The 17,611-nt window shown below is 41.2% G+C and overlaps 1 protein-coding gene across 1 annotated transcript; it reads left to right on the forward strand.

Moving 5' to 3' along the window:
- Positions 1-799: 799 nt before the first annotated feature.
- Positions 800-16,329, forward strand: slc25a15b (solute carrier family 25 member 15b). The gene is made up of 8 exons (XM_014195876.2): positions 800-1,103; positions 1,929-2,057; positions 5,606-5,717; positions 9,638-9,784; positions 9,897-10,034; positions 13,039-13,214; positions 13,504-13,662; positions 13,866-16,329. Exons 2-8 carry the CDS (start codon positions 2,003-2,005, stop codon positions 13,985-13,987), a joined length of 909 nt encoding a protein of 302 aa, XP_014051351.1. The 5' UTR covers positions 800-1,103; positions 1,929-2,002; the 3' UTR covers positions 13,988-16,329.
- The last annotated feature ends 1,282 nt before the right edge of the window (positions 16,330-17,611 follow it).

Below are 17,611 nucleotides of genomic sequence, written 5' to 3' on the forward strand. Positions count from 1 at the left end.
GGGAGTCTCAGGTAAGTTTGTTGAGTCTTTGTTTGGCAACATTATGAAAGGTTCTCCATTTTTTTGACTTGTAAAATAGGAACATAATTGGAAAATGCCATGGATACCCCCACTCTCAACTTAAACTGGTGACTGAACTAAGATTTGTTAAAGGCAATGGTATTGCTGTTGTGATTAGTTGTGTAGTTTTGGGTACCGGTAGTTAGGAGTACGGCAAACACCTTATTTCTTTGGTTCCTCAATATACATTTACCATATTACAATGTAGGCTATGTGTTACATCACTACTTTTGGTGTCCACCTCAGGAATTGCTCTGGAGAAAATTTAATGTAATTGTCCCCTCCAAAGTTGATATCAGATTTTCGCCCGTGGTCATACCCATTAAGACTCAGGGCTGTAATCGCTTCCAAAGGTACTTAAACAAGGTTCTGAGTAAAGGGTCGTAATACTTATGTAAATGTGATATTTCCGTTTTTTATTTTTAATCCGTCGCAAGGCATGAAATAACAGGTTATCGCGCAAACAACGCAATTATCACAACACTTACGTTGTAATATTCTTTTTTTTCTGCCTTGGCTTCCCAAGTGATTTTACCCACGCACCGCTACTGTCTACAAAGAATAACGAATCATTATGATGCAAGGTGATCTGTAGATCAGTCCGTCGGCAGTCCCTGCACCGGCGGCAGCAATGTCAAACAAGCCCGATGTCCATGCTACAACGGGTTATAGCCATGAGTCCTCTGTGTATTTCTATCTATCGATATGACTACAGGCACAACTCCCATAAATAGTTTTTTTCAAAGTTGGCGAAATGCGTCCACTTATATCAGTGTATTCGTAACAACCATTACGAAAGTTCTATTCGATCAAATAAACCTCACCTCAGCTATGATCAATTACAATTTTTGTTGACCAAATTCGACACATTGACCTTCATACAAACAAAATGACTCACTTCGTGGCGTTATTTTTCGTGGACAGATTTTGGGCGGAGTAAAACAATATCTCGCCTCGCCTCTTCCTCTCTGTCGAAGCCCACGTTTGAATTAGATGGCCTTGGATGCTCTGTCTCTAGCAACCTGTTATACGTAGCACCAAAGGTAAGTCAGAATGGAGAGTAGTGTTCTATATGAAGCTAAATAAATGCAGAGAACTTGAATGAACCCTGCCTTTAGCAGTATAGGTAGCTAGCTAGCCTACATCCACATATCATCGCCGTAATATGTAGCTACTGCTAAGCTAGCTACAGTTTGTCCTTACATTCGATGCATTGCCAGCTGTTAATGTTGTAGCTTGCTTATCCAGGCACCCGAGTCATTTTCACCATTCTTGTTCAGATCGCAAACTAACTTTTGAAATACCAACATGATTGCCATAATGCACTGTGCAACAGGAGTGCATAGATGGCGGTTTTCACAGTTAATATCTTATTCATTTATATACACAATCTATGGTTTCGTATGTGCTGAGCGTGACAGTCGCCTTCTTCTCTGGCTCCTTGAACTTTCGCACCAGTTTATGCATCGAATGAAAAGTGATCACAGACTAGCAAATTGAGACTTGCATTAGAATTGGGAATGGACAGCTAGTCTACTCTAGATGATACCTCTGCTATTTAGAATTTATACACTGTATTAGAGTTGCATGTGAACAAAAGAGGAACTGTGATTTACTGCCTCATTTGTCGTGGGAAAAACAACTACCAAGGTGAAATGGAGTGACATTTATGTCAATGTTCATTAAGGTGCGATATATACTGTAGCTTAAATAAGAATTTGTTCTTAGCTGACTTGCCTATTTATTTATCGTTTTTCTACTGTACCCACTGATTTTTATGGTGAGTGATAACTGGTTTAACATGTAATAGTAGCTTCGTAGTTTTTTTTTTGTACAGTGAGTATTTACTGTATATGGTTGTTTCACAGATTGGCATTGGAGTAGGAGCTGTACCATAATAAAGTAGGAACCCTTCTACAGGTAGTTCCAGATCTCCATCTCAATGGCCCCACACCCAGTGGTGCAGGCCATCATTGACCTCTCAGCTGGAGCTATAGGTAAAGTAACAGTTGCAAAGCACAGTTTCGGGGGCTCAAATTATTATTGTGTTTTTGCCCCTAATGGGGCAGAGAGAAAAAGGTGCAGTTTCATAGCTAATCTCATGCTATTTTAAAAATGTTGCTATGAGGCTGAGAGAGAATGTAGCTGTTTTAGAGCTCTGGGATTCATGCAACTAGCAGGAACTTCGTCGGACACGATAAAAGGCATTTCATTTGTACAATTATTGTCCAACAAGTGTTTAAAGGCCTTAATTGTTTAATTCTAGCATTAAATTATTCAAACTTAATATCCATTATTGCCTGTTTTCTTGAATGTTGTCGTGTCTTTGGCTATGCCGGATTAAGTGATATGACATGCTAACCTATAACATTCTTTCTCTAATTAATATTACCTGATTAAGCTAATCATGTAAATGTAATTAACTAGAAAGTCGGGGCACCACGGAAGAACGTTTATAGAGCCGTTACCTTCCGAATAAACTCTTAAAATACTTAGTAATACTTTACATCAATAGCAGTCAATATTAACCCGTATCTTATTTTCAGTCTCATAATGAAAGTTGTAAATTCTTGGCTATCTTCACGAACCCTGGCTAACAAGTTGAATCAGCAATACCAAATTGGGTTTAATTATTTATTTACTAAATACCTAAACTAATCACACAGAATTACAAATACACCGAATACAAATGATGTCATACATGATGGCTGGTTACACAAAGGAAAGGGGGTTGGGCTTGAATGAAAGAGCGGGAAGATTTAGGAACAAAGAAACAGCAGCTATGCTATCGTAAATACATTATCTTATGCATTCTAAATTACCGCCCATTTGGAAAAGGAAAATGCAATAAATATTTACTCTGAGCTGCGCTTCGGTAGATTGGTCGTAGATGCTGGCCGGGTTGGCCAACAGATCTTCCTGTCCTCAGAAGAATGTCTCTGGTGGTAAATTGGATACGTGGTGGTATCTTCGTGTGTTCGTTGTTAGACTGGATCCGTCGTCCGTCCTTTCCTAGCCCACGTCTACAGCGGCCGCTGCTAACTCAACGGCTAGGACGTATCACTTCTGTAGTGAATAAGCTCAAAGTTCATACCATTCGCCACCAAAGCTCACGCCGAGGTTGGCTTAGTTCTGTACTTGACGTGTGTCCTTCTAACGTAGAGGCTGCAGACCTCACGTACTGGAACATGTGGTTATCTTTTCGTCAAAGGCTTATATAGTGGAGAGGGGGAAGGATGTGTTTCATCGTTTATAACCCCTGTCTCTTCACAGGGGTGGGCCACTGATCAAGCAGGGCACTTTCCTTATGAAAACCCAATTCTCTCATTTGGAAGCTAAAATTACATTTAATCTCCTAACAAACAATTTCAATATCAAACATTTCAATTGCATAACAATTCCATGTGACTCTGATAACTAGAGGGTATATACTTTCTCAGGTACAGTTTATGTCGTCCTGTCATCAGTCATAATGTCTCAGATGACAACCGAACTGACATCCATACTCATTACGTTCCCAAGCATATTTCCAACTGGTTTTATTACCAAAATATGGTTCCTTTTCCCCATTTGTTTGATGTTCCCAGACTCTCTATATTTAACACAGGCTATTCAAGTCCTTCAGTAGGGTCAGAAAGAGAGGGGAAGGGAGAAAGGTATTTATGGGGGGGTCATAAACCTTACCCACAGGCCAACGTCATGACAATGTTAAACACTTTTTTTGGAGTGTTTGAAAATGTGATCCTTTGCTCCGGACAAGGGCATTTCCAGGCATAGAGCCGACATGGGAATTAATAATATTGAAAGTATATAGAAAATTCCAAAACAAATATTTTTCTTATAAAATTCCCCTAAATATACATTTTTAAACTCAAATAATGCAAAATAAATTACATTCTACTATTAAAAAATAAAAGTTTCCCTGCTGGAGAAGGACTGTTTGAAGAATCCCTGAGCTAATTTCCAGCTATTGTAAACATTTTGACATGAGGCTGAGAGAAAATGTTGCTAATTGCCTGTCATCCCAAACCACTTTTGTCATGGCTTATGACATGTTCATATAATATCTGGGGGGGCCAACCTCCGGGGGGCCCCCAAAGCTTGTGGGCTCCCACCTTGTGGGGGCTGCAGGGGTGTGTGCTACGCCAGTGTAAAGTAACAACATTATACTGTAACATCAATATGAATATCCTGGTCCCAGGTCTGTTTGTGCTGTATGGCCAACTCCTATGCCATCGCCAGTAAAGAAGGATGTTGGGGTCCCTTTGAATAAAACGCATCACACACTTATAAAAGAAAGGGAAAACCCTGTGCTCAGCAGTGTGTCTAGTTCGGGGTGCTGGTTTGCCATCAACAACTAGTATTCAAACATTATTTGATATAAAAAAAAAACTAGTTTTCGTAGGAAAACTAGCCTAGTATTAAAAAGGAAGGAAGGAAGTAAGTGAACCACACACTAGAAAAGACAGATGACATGACCTTTGTTCTATTTATTTAAATTTTTATTTTGCAGTGCAGCAGTGATAAACGCATGCAAAATAAGAAATAAACTAAAGCCAACGTTTTTCGCCTGTCTTTTTTTAAAGGGAAAATCTGCAGTTACTATTCATTTTTACTTAAATTTATATTTACCCATTGATTCTTGAAGAATATAACTTTTAAATCCCTCATGAGCTTAGTTCAACTGTTGTACCCCATCAGAACCCCAGAAATAAACTTGTTTTAGTCCACTATTTGTAAACAGATTTTAAATGTAAACAAACACCGTATATAGCCTCAAAACATGATTAAAAATGCATCCATAGCCCTATTTTGTGAATTTGATAGTGGTTACATACAGCCTCATCCCTCAGCTTTGTCGGGAAGTATGCTTTGTTATTGTTTCCACTGTGGCTTGCCCCTTTTTAAGTGTTTGGTTTTTGAATACTTATCACACACTGTTGCAAATCCTTATGACTTACACTTATTGCACACCAGTGGTCTGGATGGCCAAGATAGAGATTAAATATCTAAACATTTGACTATTTGTGTAACTACATCTGAGTAAATGTTCTTGAGAGCTTGACCTACTAACTATTGTAACGTAATAGCAGTAGCCATGCTAAAGGGTGTCCATTGTTCAGAGTCCTCACCTCATCTAGCAGGACACTGACTGCTGACTATTGCCTTCCCCCAGCCTGGCCCTTTGTGTTTCCAATGGCTGTGATCACTGTCACACACACACACTATCACAAAGCTCACTCTACAGATCCTTATCTCTCAGTGTCAAATGTGGGGGAGGGTAAGCGCTGAATCAGGACGAGTGGTGTATTTTTACAGCAATTACAACACTCGTAAGATATACCACGAAAGAAGTAGGATTCCTTGTAACTTTGCATGATGAAAGATGACCCACACTTCTCTTCGTAATCATAAGGTTCAGGTTTTGTCACTGGCTTAAGTAGCCTGGTCCCAGATCTAATTGTGCTGTCTTGTCAACTCCTATGGTCATAAAGTGAAATGGCTCCTTTTAACTGTCCCCACTTCACACCCATCCCCTACCCAGGAGGTACAGCGTGTGTGCTGAGTGGTCAGCCCCTGGACACAGCCAAGGTGAAGATGCAGACCTTTCCCTCCTTGTACCGAGGCTTTGTCCACTGCTTCTCCTCCACATACAAGTATGTAGTTTTGTCTGAGGCTCCTACCCTATGGGACATTCTGGCTAACTCCTGTTTCTGTAGCATGAGGCAGCTTAATGTACAAGTACACCCCCTGGACAGGACGCTAGTCTATCACAGGTCCACGTTAAAGTACAGTGCATTTGGAAAGTATTCAGACCCCTTGACCTTTTCAACATTTTATGTTACAGCCTTATTCTAAAATGCATGAAACATTTTTTTAAAGTCCTCATCAATCTACACGCAATAACATAATTACAGCAAAAACAGTTAAAAAAATGTAAAATCCAAAAATCTTAAACAGATACCTTATTTACATAAGTATTCATACCCTATGCTATGAGACTCGAAATTGAGCTCCGGTGTATCCTGTTCCCATTGATCATCCTTGATGTTTCTTCAATTTGATTAGAGTCCATCTGTTGTAAATTCAATTGATTGGATGTGATTTGGAAAGATACCCACCTGTCTATGTAAGGTCCCACAATTGACGGTGCATGTCAGAGCAAAAACCAAGCCATGAGGTTGAAGGAATTGTCCATAGAGCTCTGCGACAGGATTGTGTCGAGGCACAGATCTGGGATAACGTACCAAAACATTTCTGCAGCATTGAAGGTTCCCAAGAACACATTGGCCTCCATCATTCTTAAATGGAAGAAGTTTGGAACCATCAGACTCTTCCTAGAGCTGGCCACCCAACCAAACTGAGCAATCGGGGAGAAGGGCCTTGGTCTGGGAGGTGACCAAGAACCCAATGGTCACTCTGACAGAGCTTCCGAGTTCCTCTGTGGAGATGGGAGAACCTTCCAGACGGACAACCATCTCTGCAGCACTTCACCAATCAGGCCTTTATAGTAGTGGCCAGACAGTACTCCAGTACTTTGTTGAAGCACCTTTGGCAGCGATTTCAGCCTAGAGTCTTGGGTGTGACGCTACAAGCTTAGCTCACCTCTATTTGGGGAGTTTCTCCCTTCTCTGCAGATCCTCTCAAGCTCTGTCAGGTTGGATGGGAAGCGTTGCTGCACATCTACACTGCTCAAAAAAATTAAGGGAACACTTAAACAACACAATGTAACTCCAAGTCAATCACACTTCTGTGAAATCAAACTGTCCACTTAGGAAGCAACACTGATTGACAATACATTTCACATGCTGTTGTGCAAATGGAATAGACAACAGGTGGAAATTATAGGCAATTAGCAAGACACCCCCAATAAAGGAGTGGTTCTGCAGGTGGTGACCACATACCACTTCTCAGTTCCTATGCTTCCTGGCTGATGTTTTGGTCACTTTTTAATGCTGGCGGTGCTTTCACTCTAGTGGTAGCATGAGATGGAGTCTACAACCCACACAAGTGGCTCAGGTATGGCAGCTCATCCAGGATGGCACATCAATGTGAGCTGTGGCAAGAAGGTTTGCTGTGTCTGTCAGCGTAGTGTCCAGAGCATGGAGGCGCTACCAGGAGACAGGCCAGTACATCAGGAGACGTGGAAGAGGCCGTAGGAGGGCAACAACCCAGCAGCAGGACCGCTACCTCCACCTTTGTGCAAGGAGGAGCAGGAGGAGCACTGCCAGAGCCCTGCAAAATGACCTCCAGCAGGCCACAAATGTGCATGTGTCTGCTCAAACGGTCAGAAACGGACTCCATGAGGATGGTATGAGGGCCCGACGTCCACAGGTGGGGGTTGTGCTTACAGCCCAACACCGTGCAGGACGTTTGGCATTTGCCAGAGAACACCAAGATTGGCAAATTCGCCACTGGCGCCCTGTGCTCTTCACAGAAAAGCAGGTTCACACTGAGCACATGTGACAGACGTGACAGAGTCTGGAGACGCCGTGGAGAACGTTCTGCTGCCTGCAACATCCTCCAGCATGACCGGTTTGGCAGTGGGTCAGTCATGGTGTGGGGTGGCATTTCTTTGCGGGGCTGCACAGCCCTCCATGTGCTTGCCAGAGGTAGCCTGACTGCCATTAGGTACCGAGATGAGATCCTCAGACCCCTTGTGAGACCATATGCTGGTTCGGTTGGCCCTGGGTTCCTCCTAATACAAGACAATGCTAGACCTCATGTGGCTGGAGTGTGTCAGCAGTTCCTGCAAGAGGAAGGCATTGATGCTATGGACTGGCCTGCCCGTTCCCCAGACCTGAATCCAATTGAGCACATCTGGGACATCATGTCTCGCTCCATCCACCAACGCCACGTTGCACCACAGACTGTCCGGAAGTTGGCGGATGCTTTAGTCCAGGTCTGGGAGGAGATCCCTCAGGAAACCATCCGCCACCTCATCAGGAGCATGCCCAGGTGTTGTAGGGAGGTCATACAGGCACGTGGAGGCCACACACACTACTGAGCCTCATTTTGACTTGTTTTAAGGACATTACATCAAAGTTGGATCAGCCTGTAGTGTGGTTTTCCACTTTAATTTTGAGTGTGACTCCAAATCCAGACCTCCATGGGTTGATAAATTGGATTTCCATTGATTATTTTTGTGTGATTTTGTTGTCAGCATGTAAAGAAAAAAGTATTTAATAAGATTATTTCATTCATTCAGATCTAGGATGTGTTATTTTAGTGTTCCCTTTATTTTTTTGAGCAGTGTATTTTAAGGGCTCTCCAAAGATGTTTGCTCGTGTTCAAGTCCAGGCTCTTGCAGGGCCACTCAAGGACATCCAGAGACTTGTCCCGAAGCCACTGCTGTGTTGTCTTGGCTGTGTGCTTAGGGCCGTCCTGTTGGAAGGTGAGGTCCTGAGCGCTCTGGAGCAGGTTTTCATCAAGGATTGCTCTGTACTTTGCTTCATTAATCTTTCCTTCGATCCTTACTAGTCTCCCAGTCCTTGCCGCTGAAAAGCATCCTCACAGCATGCTTCACCATAAGGATGGTGCCAGGTTTCTTCCAGACGTGACTCTTGGCATTCAGGCCAAGAGTTCAATCTTGGTTTCATCAGACCAGAGAATCTTGTTTCTCATGGACAGTTCTTTAGGTGCCTTTTGGCAAACTCCAATTGGGCTGTCATGTGCATTTTCATGAGAAGTGGCATCCGTCTGGCCACTCTACCATAAAGGCCGGATTGGTGGAGTGCTGCAGAGATGGTTGTCCTTCAGTAAGGTTTTCCTATCTCCACAGAGGAACTCTGGAGCTCTGTCAGAATGACCATCGGGTTCTTGGTCACCTCCCTGACCAAGGCCCTTCTCCCCCAATTGCTCAATTTGGCCGGGCGGCCAGCTCTAAGAAGCATCTTGGTGGTTCCAAACTTCTTCCATTTAAGAATGATGGAGGCTGCTGTGTTCTTGGGGACCTTCAATGCTGCATACTTTTTTTTGCTACCCTTCCCCAGATCGGTGCCTCGACACAATCCTGTCTCGGCGCTCTACGGACAATTCCTTCAAACTCATGGCTTGGTCTTTGCTCTGACATGCACTGTCAACTGTGGGACCTTATATAGACAGGTGTGTGCCTTTCAAATTCTGTCCAATCAATTGACTTTACCACAGGTGGACTCCAATCAAGTTGTAGAAACATCTCAAGGATGACCAATGGAAACAGGATGTACCTGAACTCAATTTCGAGTCTCACAGCAAAGAGTCTGAATACTTATGTAAATAAGGTAGGTCTGTTATTTTGAATACATTTGCAAAAAGGTATAACCTGTTTTTGCTTTCTTATTATAGGGTATTGTGTGTAGATTGATGGGGGGGGGAATACCCTTATCCATTTTATAGTAAGGCTGTAATGTAACAAGGTGGAAAAAGTCAAGGGGTCTGAATACTTTCCTAATGCACTGATGTAATGTATTTTGACTATGGATGACATCAAGTATTTTGTCTGCCTGTGGTTGTTTTATAGTGTTGTAAACAATATCTTGTAAATTGTTCTAATCTTGTGGAGTGACACTTTAATAAACTACTCTAAACTGTACAGACAGGTGGGTCTCCGAGGGCTCTACCAGGGTACCAGCCCAGCCCTGATGGCTAACATCGCTGAGAATTCTGTCCTCTTCATGAGCTACGGATTCTGCCAGGAGGTTGTTCGCACAATGGCAGGACTGGGAACTGAGGCTCCACTCAGGTATGGAAAGATACTGGGATGTAGGCCTAATTAATGCTCGCTCTCTTTCAGTAGTCGGCATACCATCTCCTACTGTATGTTCTCTCTTTCTCTAAATGTCTCTGTCTTTCAGTGACATGCAAAAAGCATGTGCTGGGTCGGTAGCATCCATATTCTCCTCTCTGGTCCTGTGCCCCACTGAGCTGGTCAAGTGTCGTCTACAAGCCATGTACGAGATGGAAGCGTCTGGCAAGATCGCAAAGGGCCAAAAGTGAGTGTTTAAAGGCCCAGTGCAGTCAACATTTTCCTGTGTTTTGTATCATATTGTATAACAGCTGATGACACTAACACTGTAAAAGTGTTATTTCCTGATAGTTGCTGGTTGAAAATACAATCTACACAGGACCTTCTAATCATCAGATTTTGTATGAGTGGAGCTTCGACAGGCGGTAAATTAGTTAATGTTAGAGGTCGACCGTGGCCGATTTTTCCACGAGGAGACTGTGTGGCAGGCTGACCACCTGTTACGCGAGTGCAGCAAGGAGCCAAGGTAATCTTAACATAATCACTAGTTAACTACACATGGTTGATGATATTACTAGGTTAACTAGCTTGTCCTGCGTTGCATATAATCAATGCGGTGCCTGTTAATTTATCATTGAATCACAGCCTACTTCGCCAAATGGGTGATGTTTTAACTAGAGGTCGACCGATTATAATTTTTTTATATAATGTTTTTTTATAATGACAATTACAACAATACTGAATGAACACTTATTTTAACTTAATATAATACATAAATAAAATCTATTTAGCCTCAAATAAATAATGAAACATGTTTAAATAATGCAAAACAAAGTGTTGGAGAAGAAAGTAAAAGTACAATATGTGCCATGTAAGAAAGCTAATGTTTAAGTGTCTTGCTCAGAACATGGGAACATATGAAAGCTAGTGGTTCCTTTTAACATGAGTCTTCAATATTCCCAGGTAAGAAGTTTTAGGTTGTAGTTATTATATTATTATAGGAATTATAGGACTATTTCTCTCTATACGATTTGTATTTCATATACCTTTGACTATTGGATGTTCTTATAGGCACTTTAGTATTGCCAGTGTAACAGTATAGCTTCCGTCCCTCTCCTCGCTCCTACCTGGACTCAAACCAGGAACACATTGACAACAGCCACCCTCGAAGCAGCGTTACCCATGTAGTCTCAGAGCGAGTGAAGTTTGAAACGCTATTAGCGTGCACCCGGCTAACTAGCTAGTCATTTCACATCAATTACACCAGCCTAATCTTGGGAGTTGATAGGCTTGAAGGGGTGAGTATAATTTGTGGAACGTTCCAACAGGAATCTGTTCCAAAAAACGTAAAGTAAAAGGTTGCCAACCAACAACGCATACAAAGTAGCAACGCATACAAACCTAGCTAACTAGCTGCCGAATAGGCATCAACTCACCACGTAGCTTATTCTTAATGTTTGTCCATAGGCAAACAGACATGTGAGGACAGACATTTTTTGGAATAAACGTGATGAGTGAAAAAGCACAATCGTTGCACGAATGTACCTAACCATAAACATCAATGCCTTTCTTAAAATCAATACACAGAAGTACATTTTTTTAAACCTGCATATTTAGTTAATAGAAATATATATTGGCAGACAATATTAACTAGGTAAATTGTGTCACTTCTCTTGCGTTCATTGCAAGCAGAGTCAGGGTATATGTAACAGTTTGGGCTGCCTTGCTCGTTGCAAACTAATTTGCCAGAATTTTACATAATTATGACGTAACATTGAAGGTTGTGCAATGTAACAGCAATATTTAGACTTAGGGATGCCACCCGTTAGATAAAATACGGAACGGTTCCGTATTTCACTGAAAGAATAAACGTTTTGTTTTCGAAATGATAGTTTCCAGATTTGACCGTATTAATGACCAAAGGCTCGTATTTCTGTGTTTATTATATTACAATTAAGTCTATGATTTGATAGAGCAGTCTGACTGAGCGGTGGTAGGCAGCAGCAGGCTCGTAAGCATTCATTCAAACTTTACTGAGTTTGCCAGCAGCTCTTAGCCATGCTTGAATCACAGCGCTGTTTATGACTTCAAGCCTATCAACTCCTGAGATTAGGCTGGCAATACTGAAGTGCCTATTAGAACATCCAATGGTCAAAGGCATATGAAATACAAATAGTATAGAGAGAAATGGTCGACGCGTCATAACTACAACCTAAAACTTCTTAACTGGGAATATTGAACCACCAGCTTTCATATGTTCTGAGCATGGAACGTTAGCTTTCTTACATGGCACATATTGCACTTTACTTTCTTCTCCAACACTGTGTTTTTGCATTATTTAAACCAAATTGAGCATGTTTCATTATTTACTTATGTATTATGTTAAGTTGAAATAAGTGTTCATTGTTCATTCAGTGTTGTTGTAATTGTCATTATTACATATATTTATTTAATCGGTATCGGCTTTTTTTGGTCCTCCAATAATCGTTATTGAAAAATCATAATTGGTCGACCTCTAGTTAATAGACCAATAACAAACAGAGTTCCAAACCCCTCTGCCAATGGGCGAGATCGTTTTGCATCGCCTAGTGCTTTGGGAGGGCAGGGTTTGCACATTTTAGACCTTTCCATTGGACCTAAAGTGAAATCTCCACCCACCCGGGGCAGCGAGCAATGCAATGCAATGCAATGCAATGCAATGCAATGCAATGCAAAGCAAACTCGCTCAGTAACAGCTAGTTTTCAGTTTTCCCCTCCCCGCTCAGTCCACTCCAAGGCAGTCCTAGCAAAAATCTTGCTTGACTTTTTATCTTTTTGACCATGTTACCCAGAAATAATTTTATATTGATCTAAAAAATAATATTCACCTAATTAATTACATTTTTCACTTAAGTTTTGCTATTTAAAAAAAAAAAAAGTCTCTTTTGTTTAGAGGGCTTCCAACATTGTGTAAACTATTCTTACAAAAGGGCCATGTTTTGATTTTCATATTACCTCTTATAAAAGAGCTTTTCTACCTCTGAATTGGAGGAGTGGTCCGGTGTGGCTGAGTTTGTAAAAGTGTAGCACTAATAGTGCCAAGGTTGTTGGTTCAATTCCTGCAGGAATCCCATACAAATTTTAAGTATGCACTCACTGTTCTGTAAGTCGCTTTCCATAAAAGCGACTGCTAAATGGCACACACAAAGTGTATAAACTTTCCATTTTCTCTCTCTCTCTCTGCCTCTCTTTCTCTCTTTCTCTGCCTGCAGCACGGTGTGGTCGGTGGTGAAGTCAGTGATGAAGCAAAATGGTCCTACAGGGTTTTTCACAGGCCTGACCACAACCATCGCCAGAGAGGTGCCTGGGTACTTCTGCTTCTTCGGGGCCTACGAGCTCTGCCGAACCACCTTTGCTGACAACATGAAGTGCAGCAAGGATGACATAGGTAGTGTTACTTAACTATTAAGGGATGGCAAGTAGCCTAGATGTTAGAGTCCTGGGCCTTCCCGAGGGGATGGGATAAAGGAGAATGCTTTTAAAGATTAATTGTGTAGCAATATACTTGATTGTTATTCCTTTTGGGATTATGTCGGAATTGGCCAATGTAAAGCAATCACCTTTTGCGCCGAACTCTCTTTCCAAAACATTCAACCTAATTTGGTTAGTTTGTTAGAAAAAACACACTATGCTTATGGCTGTGTTCCTGATGACTTGTGCCTATGTGTATGTTACAGGAGTGGCCCCTATTGTGTTCAGTGGGGGTTTCGGGGGTGCATGCCTGTGGCTGGTGGTCTACCCCTTTGACTGTGTCAAGTCTCGCATCCAGGTCATGTCAATGATAGGGCGCCAGGAAGGTTTCTTCAAGACCATGATGGCCATCATGAGGACGGAAGGTAGGCACTGTGTGGGATGTTTTGAGCAACATTTTTAAACATGAATTGTAAAGACGTTCCTATCTTCAAACATTATAGATAATTGATCCCCCCCCTTTGTAAAAATCCGCTCTGTGCTTCAAGCAAGATGCATCACTCCTCTTACACGCTTTGTTGAGGACAATAGGAAATATGATCCTTTCCTGTCTACCCCTTTTGTTTAGGTGTAAGGGCGCTCTATTCTGGTTTGACCCCCACCATGATCCGCACGTTCCCCGCCAACGGAGCCCTGTTCCTGGGGTACGAGGCCAGCCGTAAGTTCATGATGAAACAGTTTGACAGCTGACCTGGTCCTCCTCTGACAACGATGTCCCCCATCTCTTTTTTTGCCTTGTCATTTGTTCTGGTTAACCCTACTACGTTGTCGTTAACCTCCTACAACACTCCGAACTGGTTGAAATGACCTGATTTTCAATGAGTTCTGGTTGTAAGTGGGTTGAGCTTTGCCCGCTGGGTTGGCCTTGGAACCCACACTCCTCAGAGTGAAGCATTGTGGCTAATATTATGTTTTTAGATACTTGACTTTAAATGTGAATATACACTGAGTGTATAAAACATTAGGAACCTAATATTGAGTTGCATCCCCTTTTGCCCTGAACAGCCTCAATTTGTTAGGGAATGGACTCTACAAGGTGTCAAAAGCGTTCCACAGGGATGCTGGCCCATGTTGACTCCAATGCTTCCCACAGATGTGTCAATTGGCTGGATGTCCTTTGCGTGGTGGACCTTTCTTGATACACACAGGAAACTGTTGTGCATGAAAAACCCAGCTGCATTGCAGTTCCTGACACACTTCAACCGGTGCGCCTGGCACCTACTACAGTACCATTCCCCGTTCAAAAGGCACTTAAATCTTCTCTGAATGGCATACATTCACAATCCATCTCTATTGTCTCAAGGCTTAAATATCCTTTAACCTGTTTCCTCCCCTTCGTCTACACTGATTTGAAGTAGATTTAACAGGTGATATCAATAAGGGATCATAGACTGACCGGGTGAATCCAGTTGAAAACTATGTCATGGACCTAATTCTTTGTACACTTGGTGTAAGGTTGATATACAGGATGCATTTCCAGACCTGATTTGAAACGGGATCAAGGTCTGGGAGTGGAGTATTAGTGTTTTTATTTTTTTTATTTTACAGTATTAATAAAATACATGTTATTTTATAAAGCCCTTTTTACATTCGCATTTGTCTGTGGTACGTCAGCGCAGAATCTCAGAATAGTCATAATCTATTTCTTAATCTGCGAGAGGGATATACTACAAAGCAGAATCAAGGAGTTAGACAGTTAACTTGGTTATATATTCTGAAAAAACATTTTATATTTTAAAGAAATAAGCTTCAAATGTGCATGGTCCAATTGGCTCCACAAACAAAAACGCGTATCTAAGTTTAGCTTTCTTAAAGAACCAGAAAATGATCAGTTATTTCTCTGTTTATCAAAGTTAGCAGGCTAATGCATTGATCCTGCTTTGTAGTATACCCCTGAGATGTTACTGTTCTTTTGTGGTCTCTTCTGTCTACTGCAGAAGGGAAATGCATATACACAGCTAACCGTTATTTTCCTCCTATTCTCAACACTCTACTGGAGTGGACTTGACCCGAGGGCTATACCACAAAGCGGGATCAAAGAATTAGCCAGTTAACTTTGATAAACAACCAGAAATAACTATTGCTTTTCTGATTCATTAAGAAATATGTGTTTTTGGTTGAGCCAATTAGACCAGGCCATTTCAAGCTTATCCTTCTAAAAAATGACTAAGTTATTTCAGAATATTTAGGCAAGTAAGCTGGGTAACTCATTGATCCTTTGTTGTATACCCCTCTGGCTTACTTGTCATAGTGCTGGTACACTATTGAGAGAGGCACTGTAATAGTACTGTATTTTCCAGCCATTCCAAGAAAACAGCACTCGGTATTCAAATGCATTTCAATACTGCAGCCGGATTGCCTTTATGCCAAGTTCCCTGAAATGTAACTCCATTATTCAAATGTTCAGTGTTTTTCTGTCCTTTTTTTTTTAATTAATATTGGTAACGCTTAACATTCAGTTGCTCTTATAGCTGTGTAATAATGCTGAAATTATTATAGCAACAACATTGTACTAACATGTTATGTCAGTAACTGCGTTATAATTCATTTGAGCAGTTTTGTAATTACATAGGGGAGGAATTGGGGTGAAGTGTTACCTTATTATTGTTTGTCTATTAACCACTATTCTTCACCTTGTTTGTCATGTAATGTTATAATGTGATGTGCAAGACCATGAAATTCTCCGCTTCAAGTATAATATCCAAACTGCCAATTGCAATGATCTGCAGGAGGTATCATTCCATTGTCAAATATTCCTTAAACAAGTCTTTCACTTTAGACATTTTAAATATGCAATATTTATTTCAAATAAAGATGCATATTCTATTATTCATGTTCAGCAAATTATCAGGACCGAGTAGCCTATTATACTATCCTACTGTAAAGAGTACAGTACTGTATAGAGTAAAGAATACTAACTGTATATGTTGGGGGAAAATAGTTTTGGTATTGTAATTACATGACTTGCATTAAAAGTGTCACTGCAGGACAAAGATGTGGGACATCTCATGTGCTGCATTCAGTACTTCACACCCCTTGACTTTTTCCACATTTTGTTGTGTTACAGCCTAAATTTAAAATTTTGATTTTTGATGTCACTGGCCTACACTCAATACTCAAATGTCATAGTGGAATTATGTTTTTCAAAATTATGACAAATTAATGAAAAGCTGAAATGTCTTGAGTCAATAAGTATTCAACCCCTTTTGTTATGTCAAGCCTAAATAAGTTCAGGAGTACACATTTTCTTAACACGTCTCATAAGTTGTATGGTGTGTTTTGAAAATTATTTTTGAATGACTACCTCATCTCTGTACCCCACACATACAATTATTTGTAAGGTCCCTCAGTCGAGCAGTGAATTTCAAACAGAGATTCAACCACAAAGACCAGGGAGGTTTGCAAATAAGGACGTCTATTGGTAGATGTAAAAAAAAAATCTGACATTAAATATCCCTCTAAGCATGGCGACGATATTAATTACACTGGATGGTGTAGTAATACATCCAGTCAGAATAAAGATACAGGCATCCTTCCTATCTCAGTTGCCAGAGAGGAAAGAAACTGCTCAGGGATTTCACCATAAGGCTAATGCTTTAGGGCGTTTGGTACCCTGATCTGCGCTATGCGTGAGTAGTGGGTTCAAGATCCGGGACCAGAGTACCATGTATTCTGATGCGGCAGCGTGAGTTGCGTGGACCTTTTTGTTCCTGTGGTAAACAAGCTAGCTCGCTGATGTCATGTAAACTGTTATTTTCAGGTTTTGTGGAATCAAAACGTATTATGTAGACTTATAACAAAGGCTCCAGGTAACCAAACCAGGGTACCGAATTTCAGATGTGATAATGCCCTAACAGTTAGAGTTTAATGGCTGTAATAGGAAAATACTAACTTAATTGACAGAGTGAAAAGTAGGAAGCCTGTACAGACTAAAAAATATTCCAAAACATGCATCCTGTTTGCACTAAAGTAAAACTGCAAAAAATATGACAAAGAAATTAACTTTATGTCCTGAATGTTTGGGGCAAATCTAGCACAATACACCACGGAGTACCACTCTTCATATTGTCAAGCATAGTGGTGGCTATATCATGTCATGGGAAAGGACTAGGGAGTTTTTTTTGTGAAACAGAATAGAGCTAAGCACAGGCAAAGTCCTAAAGGGAAAACCTGGTTCAGTCTACTTTCCAACAGACACTGGGAGGCCAGTTCACCTTTCAGCCAGGGGCGAAAATCTGATATCCACTTTGGAGGGGACAATTACATGACATTTTCTCAAGAGGAATTCCTGAGGGGGACACCAAAAGTAGTGCT

This window comes from Salmo salar, chromosome ssa04 (assembly GCF_905237065.1).
Source record: "Salmo salar chromosome ssa04, Ssal_v3.1, whole genome shotgun sequence".
In the NCBI taxonomy this organism is placed as follows: domain Eukaryota; kingdom Metazoa; phylum Chordata; class Actinopteri; order Salmoniformes; family Salmonidae; genus Salmo; species Salmo salar.

Bases quoted from the DNA above. Each gene is read 5' to 3' on its own strand.
- slc25a15b (XM_014195876.2), top strand. From the start codon at position 2,003: ATGGCCCCACACCCAGTGGTGCAGGCCATCATTGACCTCTCAGCTGGA. The intron at 13,215-13,503 runs GTAGTGTTACTT...TGTATGTTACAG, and splicing joins GTGCAGCAAGGATGACATAG to GAGTGGCCCCTATTGTGTTC. The intron at 13,663-13,865 runs GTAGGCACTGTG...CCTTTTGTTTAG, and splicing joins GGCCATCATGAGGACGGAAG to GTGTAAGGGCGCTCTATTCT.